Source organism: Oncorhynchus keta, unplaced genomic scaffold (assembly GCF_023373465.1).
Source record: "Oncorhynchus keta strain PuntledgeMale-10-30-2019 unplaced genomic scaffold, Oket_V2 Un_contig_4832_pilon_pilon, whole genome shotgun sequence".
NCBI lineage: Eukaryota > Metazoa > Chordata > Actinopteri > Salmoniformes > Salmonidae > Oncorhynchus > Oncorhynchus keta.
In genome coordinates this window covers 53,017-71,919 of record NW_026287984.1, presented here as the reverse complement: position 1 = coordinate 71,919, position 18,903 = coordinate 53,017, and the positions used below count along the sequence as shown (strand labels likewise).

The following is an 18,903-nucleotide window of genomic DNA, read 5'->3' as shown; positions in this document are numbered from 1 at the left end:
GGTGGACTCACTAAACAGAGAACATCCCTGGTCGTCCCTACTGCCTCTGATCTGGAGGACTCACTAAACAGAGAACATCCCTGGTCGTCCCTACTGCCTCTGATCTGGAGGACTCACTAAACAGAGAACATCCCTGGTCGTCTCTACTGCCTCTGATCTGGAGGACTCACTAAACAGAGAACATCCCTGGTCGTCCCTACTGCCTCTGATCTGGAGGACTCACTAAACAGAGAACATCCCTGGTCGTCCCTACTGCCTTTGATCTGGAGGACTCACTAAACAGAGAACATCCCTGGTCGTCCCTACTGCCTCTGATCTGGAGGACTCACTAAACAGAGAGCATCCCGGGTCGTCTCTACTGCCTCTGATCTGGAGGACTCACTAAACAGAGAACATCCCTGGTCGTCTCTACTGCCTCTGATCTGGAGGACTCACTAAACAGAGAACATCCCTGGTCGTCCCTACTGCCTCTGATCTGGAGGACTCACTAAACAGAGAACATCCCTGGTCGTCCCTACTGCCTCTGATCTGGAGGACTCACTAAACAGAGAGCATCCCGGGTCGTCTCTACTGCCTCTGATCTGGAGGACTCACTAAACAGAGAACATCCCTGGTCGTCTCTACTGCCTCTGATCTGGAGGACTCACTAAACAGAGAACATCCCTGGTCGTCCCTACTGCCTCTGATCTGGAGGACTCACTAAACAGAGAACATCCCTGGTCGTCCCTACTGCCTCTGATCTGGAGGACTCACTAAACAGAGAGCATCCCGGGTCGTCTCTACTGCCTCTGATCTGGAGGACTCACTAAACAGAGAGCATCCCTAGTCGTCCCTACTGCCTCTGATCTGGAGGACTCACTAAACAGAGAACATCCCTGGACATCCCTACTGCCTCTGATCTGGAGGACTCACTAAACAGAGAACATCCCTGGACATCCCTACTGCCTCTGATCTGGAGGACTCACTAAACAGAGAACATCCCTGGTCGTCTCTACTGCCTCTGATCTGGAGGACTCACTAAACAGAGAACATCCCTGGTCGTCCCTACTGCCTCTGATCTGGAGGACTCACTAAACAGAGAGCATCCCGGGTCGTCTCTACTGCCTCTGATCTGGAGGACTCACTAAACAGAGAGCATCCCTAGTCGTCCCTACTGCCTCTGATCTGGAGGACTCACTAAACAGAGAACATCCCTGGACATCCCTACTGCCTCTGATCTGGAGGACTCACTAAACAGAGAACATCCCTGGACATCCCTACTGCCTCTGATCTGGAGGACTCACTAAACAGAGAACATCCCTGGACATCCCTACTGCCTCTGATCTGGAGGACTCACTAAACAGAGAACATCCCTGGACATCCCTATCCTCTGATCTGGAGGACTCACTAAACAGAGAACATCCCTAGTCGCCTACTGCCTCTGATCTGGAGGACTCACTAAACAGAGAACATCCCTGGACATCCCTACTGCCTCTGATCTGGAGGACTCACTAAACAGAGAACATCCCTGGTCATCCCTACTGCCTCTGATCTGGAGGACTCACTAAACAGAGAACATCCCTGGACATCCCTACTGCCTCTGATCTGGAGGACTCACTAAACAGAGAACATCCCTGGTCGTCCCTACTGTCTCTGATCTGGAGGACTCACTAAACAGAGAACATCCCTGGTCGTCCCTACTGCCTCTGATCTGGAGGACTCACTAAACAGAGAACATCCCTGGTCATCCCTACTGCCTCTGATCTGGCGGACTCACTAAACAGAGAACATCCCTGGTCGTCCCTACTGCCTCTGATCTGGAGGACTCACTAAACAGAGAACATCCCTGGTCGTCCCTACTGCCTCTGATCTGACGGGCTCACTAAACAGAGAACATCCCTGGTCGTCCCTACTGCCTCTGATCTGGAACACTAAACAGAGAACATCCCTGGTCGTCCCTACTGTCTCTGATCTGGAGGACGCACTAAACAGAGAACATCCCTGGTCATCCCTACTGCCTCTGATCTGGAGGACTCACTAAACAGAGAACATCCCTGGTCATCCCTACTGCCTCTGATCTGAAGGACTCACTAAACAGAGAACATCCCTGGACATCCCTACTGCCTCTGATCTGGAGGACTCACTAAACAGAGAACATCCCTAGTCGTCCCTACTGCCTCTGATCTGGAGGACTCACTAAACAGAGAACATCCCTGGACATCCCTACTGCCTCTGATCTGGAGGACTCACTAAACAGAGAACATCCCTGGTCGTCCCTACTGCCTCTGATCTGGAGGACTCACTAAACAGAGAACATCCCTGGTCGTCCCTACTACCTCTGATCTGGAGGACTCACTAAACAGAGAGCATCCCTGGTCATCCCTACTGCCTCTGATCTGGAGGACTCACTAAACAGAGAACATCCCTGGTCGTCCCTACTGCCTCTGATCTGGAGGACTCACTAAACAGAGAACATCCCTGGTCGTCCCTACTGCCTCTGATCTGGAGGACTCACTAAACAGAGAACATCCCTGGTCGTCCCTACTGCCTCTGATCTGGAGGACGCACTAAACAGAGAACATCCCTGGTCGTCCCTACTGTCTCTGATCTGGAGGACGCACTAAACAGAGAACATCCCTGGTCGTCCCTACTGTCTCTGATCTGGAGGACTCACTAACCAGAGAACATCCCTGGTCGTCCTTACTGCCTCTGATCTGGAGGACTCACTAAACAGAGAACATCCCTGGTCGTCCCGACTGCCTCTGATCTGGAGGACTCACTAAACAGAGAACATCCCTGGTCGTCCCTACTGCCTCTGATCTGGAGGACTCACTAAACAGAGAGAACATCCCTGGTCGTCCCTACTGCCTCTGATCTGGAGGACTCACTAAACAGAGAACATCCCTGGTCGTCCCTACTGCCTCTGATCTGGAGGACTCACTAAACAGAGAACATCCCTGGTCGTCCCTACTGCCTCTGATCTGGAGGACTCACTAAACAGAGAACATCCCTGGTCGTCCCTACTGCCTCTGATCTGGAGGACTCACTAAACAGAGAACATCCCTGGTCGTCCCTACTGCCTCTGATCTGGAGGACTCACTAAACAGAGAACATCCCTGGTCATCCCTACTGCCTCTGATCTGGAGGACTCACTAAACAGAGAACATCCCTGGTCATCCCTACTGCCTCTGACTATCTGTAATGATGTCTGAGTGATGGAGCGTGTCCCTGGCTATCTATCTGTAATGATGTCTGAGTGTTCGGTTTTGGCGGGAAAGACAGGATTAACCAGCGAGAAAAGTGATTTATTCTCAGGATGGACCATTTGTAAAATACCGGCAAAATATTCAACCCTGATTTAGACAGATATGATTGAAGCCTGTTTACATAGTTAATTGTTGTTTGAAACCCCAGCAGTTTTTGTCAAGCATGCTGTTGGAAATGTTGATTTAAATGTGTAAAAGGCTTTTCTAACCATCAACGTGATGATCTAGCTAATTAGAAGGGAAAGGGGAAGAGGATACCTAGCCAGTTGAACAACTGAATGCACTCAACCCTGCGACATCCGCAAGTCACCTTGTCCTAGAGATTTACACTGTTATCAAAACAGACATTATTTTACGTGTTTCTAAAATCTCTTATGGGAAAAATGGAACTATTTCCTTGTTTGACCGCTAGGTTTTATGGGTAATATGACTCATACTCCACTGCGTTGCATTCTGTCTGAAATGTGCTGAATAAATAAAGCTCGATTTGACTCTTATTCTGAAGGTGTGTACAAATCCGTGACCCGAAAGCGCTTACTTATTCGTGCGTACTTTACAACGGAGTCATTCTAACCCCCCCCCCCATCACAGGAGCATTTTCCTAACTACGTTTCACGCTTTTATCAATTTAGGAGTCGCAGCGAGAAGACACCCGTCTTTAATTTCACGGTGAAAAATGACCTCGATTCGGTTAAATCTGCCAACGTTATTGAATCGTCTCTTAATCTGCGTCGCTTTGCTGTTGAATAACCGCTGCTGTGTCGTTGCCAAGTGGTATCACAGACCCAACGTTGTTTTGATCCTCACCGATGACCTGGACGTCGTTATTGGGGGCATGGTAAATCAGTTTAAAACATCAGTTTAATATATTGGTGGTGTGTTTGAAGAACTAACGTTAGGTTGGAACTGCTAAGGGCTGATATGCGCGCAGGGTTTCCCTTTTAGTTAACGGTTAGGCTGCGGAGTTAGTTAGATAAATAGATAGCCATCACATATAGCCCAGCTATGTTGAGGGTGTGTTGCTGTTTTGCAAAAGTTGATCATGACCTGCTAGGTTATCTACCCCCTCAAGCCTGCCGAGCCTAATCATGTCCCCGATCTCACCAGCCTACAGAGCTATCATATAGACTAGACTATATCATTATACACTGGATGTGTCTAATGTCAGGAGTCATGCTGATCTAGGATCAGTTTAGATGTTCTTCCATCATGGATAATATTACATGGACGGGGGGGAACCTGATCCCTGATCAGTTTATGTGTTCTTCCATAATGGATAATATTACATGGATGGGGGGAACCTGATCCCTGATCAGTTTATGTGTTCTTCCATAATGGATAATATTACATGGATGGGGGGAACCTGATCCCTGATCAGTTTATGTGTTCTTCCATAATGGATAATATTACATGGACGGGGGGGAACCTGATCAGCAATCCTACTTCTGAGAGTCTTGATTACATACGACTACAGCAATAGCTAAAGCTGATGGACTGGGCCCTTCATAAACCCGTGATCAGTTCCTCCTCTCTAAACGAGCCTAAATCCCAAGGCAGACATAATATATAATAATAATAATATATGCCATTTTACATGGACGGGGGGACGGGCCTGGACTGGGCCCTTCATAAACCCGTGATCAGTTCCTCCTCTCTAAACGAGCCTAAATCCCAAGGCAGACATGTTTTCAGTAGGTTCTATTCACACCTTATTATTTAGCAGAACAGTCCAGGACAGCGGAGTCAATCACCACCTTCCGGAGACACCTGAAACCCCACCTCTTTAAGGAATACCTAGGATAGGATAAAGTAATCCTTCTCACCCCCCTAAAAGATTTAGATGCACTATTGTAAAGTGGCTGTTCCACTGGATGTCATAAGGTGAATGCACCAATTTGTAAGTCACTCTGGATAAGAGCGCCTGCTAAATGACTTAAATGTAAGGTAATTGGCAGCCAGTCTGAACTAGTTCAGTATGCTCAGTAGGTATACTAGAAGTCTGGCCAGGAGAATCTTTTGATGCTGTTTGATGCTGTAATCCAGGTACATTTTTCAGATGTTATTATTGTAAAGAACCGCCAGATGTTGATGACAGATCCGTGTGAAATAAGTTACCGGAACAGGTGTGTCTGTGAGCTGAGGTTTCAGGATGGGACATCCATTCTAAAACCCACATTGTGTTTCTTCAGACCCCACTGAACAAGACCAAGAAACTGATTGGTGAAGCAGGGATCACCTTTACCAACGCTGTGAGTATCCTGTTCAGGGTTAGGGGTTGGGGGTTAGGGTTGGTCTCCAACGCTGTGAGTATCCTGGTCAGGATTAGGGGTTAGGGTTGGTCTCCAACGCTGTGAGTATCCTGTTCAGGATTAGGGGTTAGGGGTTGGTCTCCAACGTGGTGAGTATCCTGTTCAGGATTAGGGGTTAGGGTTGGTCTCCAACGCTGTGAGTATCCTGTTCAGGATTAGGGGTTAGGGTTGGTCTCCAACGCTGTGAGTATCCTGTTCAGGGTTAGGGGTTAGGGGTTGGTCTCCAACGCTGTGAGTATCCTGGTCAGGGTTAGGGGTTAGGGTTGGTCTCCAACGCTGTGAGTATCCTGTTCAGGGTTAGGGGTTGGGGGTTAGGGGTTAGGGGTTGGTCTCCAACGCTGTGAGTATCCTGGTCAGGATTAGGGGTTAGGGTTGGTCTCCAACGCTGTGAGTATCCTGTTCAGGGTTAGGGGTTGGGGTTAGGGGTTAGGGTTGGTCTCCAACGCTGTGAGTATCCTGTTCAGGATTAGGGGTTAGGGGTTAGGGTTGGTCTCCAACGCTGTGAGTATCCTGTTCAGGGTTAGGGGTTAGGGGTTAGGGGTTAGGGTTGGTCTCCAACGCTGTGAGTATCCTGTTCAGGGTTAGGGGTTAGGGGTTAGGGTTGGTCTCCAACGCTGTGAGTATCCTGTTCAAGGTTAGGGGTTAGGGTTGGTCTCCAACGCTGTGAGTATCCTGTTCAGGGGTTAGGGGTTAGGGTTGGTCTCCAACGCTGTGAGTATCCTGGTCAGGATTAGGGGTTAGGGTTGGTCTCCAACGCTGTGAGTATCCTGTTCAGGATTAGGGGTTAGGGTTGGTCTCCAACGCGGTGAGTATCCTGTTCAGGGTTAGGGGTTAGAGGTTAGGGTTGGTCTCCAACGCGGTGAGTATCCTGTTCAGGATTAGGGGTTAGGGTTGGTCTCCCAACGCTGTGAGTATCCTGTTCAGGGTTAGGGGTTAGGGGTTAGGGTTGGTCTCCCAACGCTGTGAGTATCCTGTTCAGGGTTAGGGGTTAGGGGTTGGTCTCCAACGCTGTGAGTATCCTGTTCAAGGTTAGGGGTTAGGGTTGGTCTCCAACGCTGTGAGTATCCTGTTCAGGGGTTAGGGGTTAGGGGTTAGGGTTGGTCTCCAACGTGGTGAGTATCCTGTTCAGGATTAGGGGTTAGGGTTGGTCTCCAACGCTGTGAGTATCCTGTTCAGGATTAGGGGTTAGGGTTGGTCTCCAACGCTGTGAGTATCCTGTTCAGGGTTAGGGGTTAGGGGTTAGGGTTGGTCTCCAACGCTGTGAGTATCCTGTTCAGGGTTAGGGTTGGTCTCCAACGCTGTGAGTATCCTGGTCAGGATTAGGGGTTAGGGTTGGTCTCCAACGCTGTGAGTATCCTGTTCAGGATTAGGGGTTAGGGTTGGTCTCCAACGCTGTGAGTATCCTGTTCAGGGTTAGGGGTTGGTCTCCAACGCTGTGAGTATCCTGTTCAGGATTAGGGGTTAGGGTTGGTCTCCAACGCTGTGAGTATCCTGTTCAGGGTTAGGGGTTAGGGGTTAGGGTTGGTCTCCAACGCTGTGAGTATCCTGGTCAGGGTTAGGGGTTAGGGGTTAGGGTTGGTCTCCAACGCTGTGAGTATCCTGTTCAGGGTTAGGGGTTAGGGTTGGTCTCCAACGCTGTGAGTATCCTGTTCAGGGTTAGGGGTTAGGGTTGGTCTCCAACGCTGTGAGTATCCTGTTCAGGGTTAGGGGTTAGGGTTGGTCTCCAATGCTGTGAGTATCCTGTTCAGGGTTAGGGTTGGTCTCCAACGCTGTGAGTATCCTGGTCAGGGTTAGGGGTTAGGGGTTAGGGGTTAGGGTTGGTCTCCAACGCTGTGAGTATCCTGTTCAGGGTTAGGGGTTGGGGGTTAGGGTTGGTCTCCAACGCTGTGAGTATCCTGTTCAGGGTTAGGGGTTAGGGTTGGTCTCCAACGCTGTGAGTATCCTGTTCAGGGTTAGGGGTTAGGGTTGGTCTCCAACGCTGTGAGTATCCTGGTCAGGATTAGGGGTTAGGGTTGGTCTCCAACGCTGTGAGTATCCTGTTCAGGATTAGGGGTTAGGGTTGGTCTCCAACGCTGTGAGTATCCTGTTCAGGGTTAGGGGTTAGGGTTGGTCTCCAACGCTGTGAGTATCCTGTTCAGGGTTAGGGGTTAGGGTTGGTCTCCAACGCTGTGAGTATCCTGGTCAGGATTAGGGGTTAGGGTTGGTCTCCAACGCTGTGAGTATCCTGGTCAGGATTAGGGGTTAGGGTTGGTCTCCAACGCTGTGAGTATCCTGTTCAGGGTTAGGGGTTAGGGTTGGTCTCCAACGCTGTGAGTATCCTGTTCAGGATTAGGGGTTAGGGTTGGTCTCCAACGCTGTGAGTATCCTGTTCAGGGTTAGGGGTTAGGGGTTAGGGTTGGTCTCCAACGCTGTGAGTATCCTGTTCAGGGTTAGGGGTTAGGGTTGGTCTCCAATGCTGTGAGTATCCTGTTAGGGGTTAGGGTTGGTCTCCAACGCGGTGAGTATCCTGGTCAGGGTTAGGGGTTAGGGTTGGTCTCCAACGCTGTGAGCATCCTGGTCAGGATTAGGGGTTAGGTTGGTCTCCAACGCTGTGAGTATCATGTTCAGGGTTAGGGGTTAGGGTTGGTCTCCAACGCTGTGAGTATCCTGGTCAGGGTTAGGGGTTAGGGGTTAGGGTTGGTCTCCAATGCTGTGAGTATCCTGTTCAGGGTTAGGGTTGGTCTCCAATGCTGTGAGTATCCTGTTCAGGGTTAGGGGTTAGGGGTTAGGGTTGGTCTCCAATGCTGTGAGTATCCTGTTCAGGGTTAGGGGTTAGGGTTGGTCTCCAATGCTGTGAGTATCCTGTTCAGGGTTAGGGGTTAGGGGTTGGTCTCAAACGCTGTGAGTATCCTGTTCAGGGTTAGGGGTTAGGGTTGGTCTCCAATGCTGTGAGTATCCTGTTCAGGGTTAGGGGTTAGGGGTTGGTCTCCAACACTGTGAGTATCCTGTTAGGGGTTAGGGTTGGTCTCAACGCTGTGAGTATCCTGGTCAGGGTTAGGGGTTAGGGGTTGGTCTCCAACGCTGTGAGTATCCTGTTCAGGGTTAGGGGGGGTTAGGGGTTAGGGTTGGTCTCCAACGCTGTGAGTATCCTGTTCAGGGTTAGGGGTTGGGGGTTAGGGTTGGTCTCCAATGCTGTTAGTATCCTGGTCAGGGGTTAGGGGTTAGGGGTTGGTCTCAAACGCTGTGAGTATCCTGTTCAGGGTTAGGGGTTAGGGTTGGTCTCCAACGCTGTGAGTATCCTGTTCAGGGTTAGGGGTTAGGGGTTAGGGGTTTGTCTCCAATGCTGTGAGTATCCTGTTCAGGGTTAGGGGTTAGGGTTGGTCTCCAACGCTGTGAGTATCCTGTTCAGGGTTAGGGGTTATGGTTGGTCTCCAATGCTGTGAGTATCCTGGTCAGGGTTAGGGGTTAGGGGTTGGTCTCCAACGCTGTGAGTATCCTGTTAGGGGTTAGGGGTTGGTCTCCAACGCTGTGAGTATCCTGTTCAGGATTAGGGGTTGGGGTTGGTCTCCAACGCGGTGAGTATCCTGTTCAGGGTTAGGGGTTAGGGGTTGGGGTTGGTCTCCAACGCGGTGAGTATCCTGTTCAGGGTTAGGGGTTAGGGTTGGTCTCCAACGCGGTGAGTATCCTGTTCAGGGTTAGGGGTTAGGGTTGGTCTCCAACGTGGTGAGTATCCTGTTCAGGGTTAGGGGTTAGGGTTGGTCTCCAACGCTGTGAGTATCCTGGTCATCGTCCAACCAAATGCTTACCTGCAGGTTCCTTCTGGAAGGAGATGAATGCATGATGAGGGTTTCAGGGGCAGGATGGGAGATGAATGCATGATGAGGGTTTCAGGGGCAGGACGGGAGATGAATGCATGATGAGGGTTTCAGGGGCAGGATGGGAGATGAATGCATGATGAGGGTTTCAGGGGCAGGACGGGAGATGAATGCATGATGAGGGTTTCAGGGGCAGGATGGGAGATGAATGCATGATGAGGGTTTCAGGGGCAGGACGGGAGATGAATGAGTGTAGTTGCACTGCACCAGGAGACATGCTGATGGGAGTATGTTGTTGTGGTTACCCCAGTTTGTAGCCAGCCCACTGTGCTGTCCCAGCAGAGCCAGCATCCTAACAGGAAAGTATCCTCATAACCACCATGTGATCAACAACACTCTGGAGGGGAACTGCAGCAGCACGGCCTGGCAGAAGACCCAGGAGCCCAAGACCTTCCCTGCTCTACTGCAGGCCTACGCTGGTTACCAGACCTTCTTCGCTGGGAAGTACCTCAACCAGGTAAATATACCTCACTATCTCTACCACCCAACTCTACCACCGAACTCTACCACCCAACTCTACCACCCAACTCTACCACCCAACTCTACCACCCAACCCTACCACCCAACCCTACCACCCAACCCTACCACCCAACCCTACCACCCAACCCTACCACCCAACTCTACCACCTAACCCTACCACCCAACTCTACCACCCAACTCTACCACCCAACCCTACCACCCTACCACCCAACCATACCACCCAACTCTACCACCCAACTCTACCACCCATCTCTACCACTAACCCTACGCTGGCTACCAGACCTTCTACACTGGGAAGTACCTCAACCAGGTAAATATACCTCACCATCTCTACCACCCAACTCTACCACCCATCTCTACCACTAACCCTACCACCCAACTCTACCACCCAACTCTACCACCCAACTCTACCACTGAGTCAACCCTAACCCTAACTCTCTGTCTGTTCCTAACCCTAACCCTTACCACTGAGTCAACCCTAACCCTAACTCTGTCTGTTCCTAACCCTAACCACTGGGTCAACCCTAACCCCAACCCTTACCCTAACCCCAACCCTTACCCTAACTCTGTCTGTTCCTTACCCTAAACCTAACCCTAACCCCTAACTCTCTGTCTGTTCCTAAACCCTAACCCTATACACGTGGTTTAGTATGGAAACTGGCTGGCTATACATGTGATTTAGTATGGAAACTGGCTATACATGTGATTTAGTATGGAAACTGGCTATACATGTGGTTTAGTATGGAAACTGGCTATACGTGTGATTTAGTATGGAAACTGGCTATACATGTGGTTTAGTATGGAAACTGGCTATACATGTGGTTTAGTATGGAAACTGGCTATACATGTGGTTTAGTATGGAAACTGGCTATACATGTGATTTAGTATGGAAACTGGCTATACATGTGGTTTAGTATGGAAACTGGCTGGCTATACATGTGGTTTAGTATGGAAACTGGCTGGCTATACATGTGGTTTAGTATGGAAACTGGCTGGCTATACATGTGGTTTAGTATGGAAACTGGCTGGCTATACATGTGGTTTAGTATGGAAACTGGCTATACATGTGATTTAGTATGGAAACTGGCTATACATGGGGTTTAGTATGGAAACTGGCTATACATGGGATTTAGTATGGAAACTGGCTATACATGTGGTTTAGTATGGAAACTGGCTATACATGTGGTTTAGTATGGAAACTGGCTATACATGTGGTTTAGTATGGAAACTGGCTATACATGTGGTTTAGTATGGAAACTGGCTATACATGGGATTTAGTATGGAAACTGGCTATACATGTGGTTTAGTATGGAAACTGGCTATACATGTGGTTTAGTATGGAAACTGGCTATACATGTGGTTTAGTATGGAAACTGGCTATACATGTGGTTTAGCATGGAAACTGGCTATACATGTGGTTTAGTATGGAAACTGGCTATACATGGGGTTTAGTATGGAAACTGGCTATACATGTGGTTTAGTATGGAAACTGGCTATACATGTGGATTAGTATGGAAACTGGCTGGCTATACATGTGGTTTAGTATGGAAACTGGCTGGCTATACATGTGGTTTAGTATGGAAACTGGCTGGCTATACATGTGGTTTAGTATGGAAACTGGCTGGCTATACATGTGGTTTAGTATGGAAACTGGCTGGCTATACATGTGGTTTAATATGGAAACTGGCTATACATGGGATTTAGTATGGAAACTGGCTATACATGGGATTTAGTATGGAAACTGGCTATACATGTGGTTCAGTATGGAAACTGGCTATACATGTGGTTTAGTATGGAAACTGGCTATACATGTGGTTCAGTATGGAAACTGGCTATACATGGGATTTAGTATGGAAACTGGCTATACATGGGATTTAGTATGGAAACTGGCTATACATGGGATTTAGTATGGAAACTGGCTATACATGTGGTTTAGTATGGAAACTGGCTATACATGTGGTTTAGTATGGAAACTGGCTATACATGTGGTTTAGTATGGAAACTGGCTATACATGTGGTTCAGTATGGAAACTGGCTATACATGGGATTTAGTATGGAAACTGGCTATACATGTGATTTAGTATGGAAACTGGCTATACATGGGATTTAGTATGGAAACTGGCTATACATGTGGTTCAGTATGGAAACTGGCTATACATGGGATTTAGTATGGAAACTGGCTATACATGTGGTTCAGTATGGAAACTGGCTATACATGGGATTTAGTATGGAAACTGGCTATACATGTGGTTCAGTATGGAAACTGGCTATACATGGGATTTAGTATGGAAACTGGCTATACATGTGGTTTAGTATGGAAACTGGCTATACATGTGGTTTAGTATGGAAACTGGCTATACATGTGGTTTAGTATGGAAACTGGCTATACATGTGGTTTAGTATGGAAACTGGCTATACATGTGGTTTAGTATGGAAACTGGCTATACATGTGGTTTAGTATGGAAACTGGCTATACATGTGGTTTAGTATGGAAACTGGCTATACATGTGGTTTAGTATGGAAACTGGCTGGCTATACATGTGGTTTAGTATGGAAACTGGCTGGCTATACATGTGGTTTAGTATGGAAACTGGCTGGCTATACATGTGGTTTAGTATGGAAACTGGCTGGCTATACATGTGGTTTAGTATGGAAACTGGCTGGCTATACATGTGGTTTAGTATGGAAACTGGCTATACATGGGATTTAGTATGGAAACTGGCTATACATGGGATTTAGTATGGAAACTGGCTATACATGTGGTTCAGTATGGAAACTGGCTATACATGTGGTTCAGTATGGAAACTGGCTATACATGTGGTTCAGTATGGAAACTGGCTATACATGGGATTTAGTATGGAAACTGGCTATACATGTGGTTTAGTATGGAAACTGGCTATACATGTGGTTTAGTATGGAAACTGGCTATACATGTGGTTTAGTATGGAAACTGGCTATACATGGGTTCAGTATGGAAACTGGCTATACATGGGATTTAGTATGGAAACTGGCTATACATGTGGTTCAGTATGGAAACTGGCTATACATGGGATTTAGTATGGAAACTGGCTATACATGTGGTTTAGTATGGAAACTGGCTATACATGTGGTTTAGTATGGAAACTGGCTATACATGGGATTTAGTATGGAAACTTATACATGGGATTTAGTATGGAAACTGGCTATACATGTGGTTTAGTATGGAAACTGGCTATACATGTGGTTTAGTATGGAAACTGGCTATACATGTGGTTTAGTATGGAAACTGGCTATACATGTGGTTCAGTATGGAAACTGGCTATACATGGGATTTAGTATGGAAACTGGCTATACATGTGGTTCAGTATGGAAACTGGCTATACATGGGATTTAGTATGGAAACTGGCTATACATGTGGTTTAGTATGGAAACTGGCTATACATGTGGTTTAGTATGGAAACTGGCTATACATGTGGTTCAGTATGGAAACTGGCTATACATGTGATTTAGTATGGAAACTGGCTATACATGTGATTTAGTATGGAAACTGGCTATACATGGGATTTAGTATGGAAACTGGCTATACATGTGGTTCAGTATGGAAACTGGCTATACATGGGATTTAGTATGGAAACTGGCTATACATGTGGTTTAGTATGGAAACTGGCTATACATGTGGTTTAGTATGGAAACTGGCTATACATGTGGTTTAGTATGGAAACTGGCTATACATGTGGTTTAGTATGGAAACTGGCTATACATGTGGTTCAGTATGGAAACTGGCTATACATGTGATTTAGTATGGAAACTGGCTATACATGTGATTTAGTATGGAAACTGGCTATACATGGGATTTAGTATGGAAACTGGCTATACATGTGGTTCAGTATGGAAACTGGCTATACATGGGATTTAGTATGGAAACTGGCTATACATGTGGTTCAGTATGGAAACTGGCTATACATGGGATTTAGTATGGAAACTGGCTATACATGTGGTTCAGTATGGAAACTGGCTATACATGGGATTTAGTATGGAAACTGGCTATACATGTGGTTCAGTATGGAAACTGGCTATACATGGGATTTAGTATGGAAACTGGCTATACATGTGGTTTAGTATGGAAACTGGCTATACATGTGGTTTAGTATGGAAACTGGCTATACATGTGGTTTAGTATGGAAACTGGCTATACATGTGGTTGAGTATGGAAACTGGCTATACATGGGATTTAGTATGGAAACTGGCTATACATGTGATTTAGTATGGAAACTGGCTATACATGGGATTTAGTATGGAAACTGGCTATACATGTGGTTTAGTATGGAAACTGGCTATACATGTGGTTTAGTATGGAAACTGGCTATACATGTGGTTTAGTATGGAAACTGGCTATACATGTGGTTTAGTATGGAAACTGGCTATACATGTGGTTTAGTATGGAAACTGGCTATACATGTGGTTCAGTATGGAAACTGGCTATACAAGGGATTTAGTATGGAAACTGGCTATACATGTGGTTTAGTATGGAAACTGGCTATACATGTGGTTTAGTATGGAAACTGGCTATACATGTGGTTTAGTATGGAAACTGGCTATACATGTGGTTCAGTATGGAAACTGGCTATACATGGGATTTAGTATGGAAACTGGCTATACATGTGGTTTAGTATGGAAACTGGCTATACATGTGGTTTAGTATGGAAACTGGCTGGCTATACATGTGGTTTAGTATGGAAACTGGCTGGCTATACATGTGGTTTAGTATGGAAACTGGCTATACATGTGATTTAGTATGGAAACTGGCTATACATGTGATTTAGTATGGAAACTGGCTATACATGTGGTTTAGTATGGAAACTGGCTATACATGGGGTTTAGTATGGAAACTGGCTATACATGTGGTTTAGTATGGAAACTGGCTATACATGTGGTTTAGTATGGAAACTGGCTATACATGTGGTTTAGTATGGAAACTGGCTGGCTATACATGTGGTTTAGTATGGAAACTGGCTGGCTATACATGTGGTTTAGTATGGAAACTGGCTGGCTATACATGTGGTTTAGTATGGAAACTGGCTGGCTATACATGTGGTTTAGTATGGAAACTGGCTGGCTATACATGTGGTTTAATATGGAAACTGGCTATACATGGGATTTAGTATGGAAACTGGCTATACATGTGGTTCAGTATGGAAACTGGCTATACATGTGATTTAGTATGGAAACTGGCTATACATGTGGTTCAGTATGGAAACTGGCTATACATGGGATTTAGTATGGAAACTGGCTATACATGTGGTTTAGTATGGAAACTGGCTATACATGTGGTTTAGTATGGAAACTGGCTATACATGTGGTTCAGTATGGAAACTGGCTATACATGTGGTTTAGTATGGAAACTGGCTATACATGTGATTTAGTATGGAAACTGGCTATACATGTGGTTTAGTATGGAAACTGGCTATACATGGGATTTAGTATGGAAACTGGCTATACATGTGGTTTAGTATGGAAACTGGCTATACATGGGATTTAGTATGGAAACTGGCTATACATGTGGTTCAGTATGGAAACTGGCTATACATGGGATTTAGTATGGAAACTGGCTATACATGTGGTTCAGTATGGAAACTGGCTATACATGGGATTTAGTATGGAAACTGGCTATACATGTGGTTTAGTATGGAAACTGGCTATACATGTGGTTTAGTATGGAAACTGGCTATACATGTGGTTTAGTATGGAAACTGGCTATACATGTGGTTCAGTATGGAAACTGGCTATACATGTGATTTAGTATGGAAACTGGCTATACATGTGATTTAGTATGGAAACTGGCTATACATGGGATTTAGTATGGAAACTGGCTATACATGTGGTTTAGTATGGAAACTGGCTATACATGTGGTTTAGTATGGAAACTGGCTATACATGTGGTTTAGTATGGAAACTGGCTATACATGTGGTTTAGTATGGAAACTGGCTATACATGTGGTTTAGTATGGAAACTGGCTATACATGTGGTTCAGTATGGAAACTGGCTATACAAGGGATTTAGTATGGAAACTGGCTATACATGTGGTTTAGTATGGAAACTGGCTATACATGTGGTTTAGTATGGAAACTGGCTATACATGTGGTTTAGTATGGAAACTGGCTATACATGTGGTTCAGTATGGAAACTGGCTATACATGGGATTTAGTATGGAAACTGGCTATACATGTGGTTTAGTATGGAAACTGGCTATACATGTGGTTTAGTATGGAAACTGGCTGGCTATACATGTGGTTTAGTATGGAAACTGGCTGGCTATACATGTGGTTTAGTATGGAAACTGGCTATACATGTGATTTAGTATGGAAACTGGCTATACATGTGATTTAGTATGGAAACTGGCTATACATGTGGTTTAGTATGGAAACTGGCTATACATGGGGTTTAGTATGGAAACTGGCTATACATGTGGTTTAGTATGGAAACTGGCTATACATGTGGTTTAGTATGGAAACTGGCTATACATGTGGTTTAGTATGGAAACTGGCTATACATGGGGTTTAGTATGGAAACTGGCTATACATGTGGTTTAGTATGGAAACTGGCTATACATGTGGTTTAGTATGGAAACTGGCTGGCTATACATGTGGTTTAGTATGGAAACTGGCTGGCTATACATGTGGTTTAGTATGGAAACTGGCTGGCTATACATGTGGTTTAGTATGGAAACTGGCTGGCTATACATGTGGTTTAGTATGGAAACTGGCTATACATGGGATTTAGTATGGAAACTGGCTATACATGGGATTTAGTATGGAAACTGGCTATACATGTGGTTCAGTATGGAAACTGGCTATACATGGGATTTAGTATGGAAACTGGCTATACATGTGGTTCAGTATGGAAACTGGCTATACATGGGATTTAGTATGGAAACTGGCTATACATGTGGTTTAGTATGGAAACTGGCTATACATGTGGTTTAGTATGGAAACTGGCTATACATGTGGTTTAGTATGGAAACTGGCTATACATGTGGTTCAGTATGGAAACTGGCTATACATGGGATTTAGTATGGAAACTGGCTATACATGTGATTTAGTATGGAAACTGGCTATACATGGGATTTAGTATGGAAACTGGCTATACATGTGGTTTAGTATGGAAACTGGCTATACATGTGGTTTAGTATGGAAACTGGCTATACATGTGGTTTAGTATGGAAACTGGCTATACATGTGGTTTAGTATGGAAACTGGCTATACATGTGGTTTAGTATGGAAACTGGCTATACATGTGGTTCAGTATGGAAACTGGCTATACAAGGGATTTAGTATGGAAACTGGCTATACATGTGGTTTAGTATGGAAACTGGCTATACATGTGGTTTAGTATGGAAACTGGCTATACATGTGGTTTAGTATGGAAACTGGCTATACATGTGGTTCAGTATGGAAACTGGCTATACATGGGATTTAGTATGGAAACTGGCTATACATGTGGTTTAGTATGGAAACTGGCTATACATGTGGTTTAGTATGGAAACTGGCTGGCTATACATGTGGTTTAGTATGGAAACTGGCTGGCTATACATGTGGTTTAGTATGGAAACTGGCTATACATGTGATTTAGTATGGAAACTGGCTATACATGTGATTTAGTATGGAAACTGGCTATACATGTGGTTTAGTATGGAAACTGGCTATACATGGGGTTTAGTATGGAAACTGGCTATACATGTGGTTTAGTATGGAAACTGGCTATACATGTGGTTTAGTATGGAAACTGGCTATACATGTGGTTTAGTATGGAAACTGGCTGGCTATACATGTGGTTTAGTATGGAAACTGGCTGGCTATACATGTGGTTTAGTATGGAAACTGGCTGGCTATACATGTGGTTTAGTATGGAAACTGGCTGGCTATACATGTGGTTTAGTATGGAAACTGGCTGGCTATACATGTGGTTTAATATGGAAACTGGCTATACATGGGATTTAGTATGGAAACTGGCTATACATGTGGTTCAGTATGGAAACTGGCTATACATGGGATTTAGTATGGAAACTGGCTATACATGTGGTTCAGTATGGAAACTGGCTATACATGGGATTTAGTATGGAAACTGGCTATACATGTGGTTTAGTATGGAAACTGGCTATACATGTGGTTTAGTATGGAAACTGGCTATACATGTGGTTCAGTATGGAAACTGGCTATACATGTGATTTAGTATGGAAACTGGCTATACATGTGATTTAGTATGGAAACTGGCTATACATGGGATTTAGTATGGAAACTGGCTATACATGTGGTTCAGTATGGAAACTGGCTATACATGGGATTTAGTATGGAAACTGGCTATACATGTGGTTCAGTATGGAAACTGGCTATACATGGGATTTAGTATGGAAACTGGCTATACATGTGGTTCAGTATGGAAACTGGCTATACATGGGATTTAGTATGGAAACTGGCTATACATGTGGTTCAGTATGGAAACTGGCTATACATGGGATTTAGTATGGAAACTGGCTATACATGTGGTTTAGTATGGAAACTGGCTATACATGTGGTTTAGTATGGAAACTGGCTATACATGTGGTTTAGTATGGAAACTGGCTATACATGTGGTTCAGTATGGAAACTGGCTATACATGGGATTTAGTATGGAAACTGGCTATACATGTGATTTAGTATGGAAACTGGCTATACATGGGATTTAGTATGGAAACTGGCTATACATGTGGTTTAGTATGGAAACTGGCTATACATGTGGTTTAGTATGGAAACTGGCTATACATGTGGTTTAGTATGGAAACTGGCTATACATGTGGTTTAGTATGGAAACTGGCTATACATGTGGTTTAGTATGGAAACTGGCTATACATGTGGTTCAGTATGGAAACTGGCTATACAAGGGATTTAGTATGGAAACTGGCTATACATGTGGTTTAGTATGGAAACTGGCTATACATGTGGTTTAGTATGGAAACTGGCTATACATGTGGTTTAGTATGGAAACTGGCTATACATGTG

The 18,903-nt window shown here is 45.3% G+C and overlaps 1 protein-coding gene across 1 annotated transcript in view; it reads left to right on the top strand.

Moving 5' to 3' along the window:
• Window positions 1-3,807: 3,807 nt before the first annotated feature.
• The window catches only part of LOC127924961 (N-acetylglucosamine-6-sulfatase-like), a gene marked incomplete at its 3' end in the record, with an annotated part of 67,987 nt that continues 52,891 nt past the window's right edge, over window positions 3,808-18,903 (top strand). Inside the window, 3 exon segments of the mRNA XM_052509627.1 lie at window positions 3,808-4,083; window positions 5,435-5,494; window positions 9,659-9,865. Of these exon segments, the coding sequence (XP_052365587.1) occupies window positions 3,922-4,083; window positions 5,435-5,494; window positions 9,659-9,865 (429 nt within the window).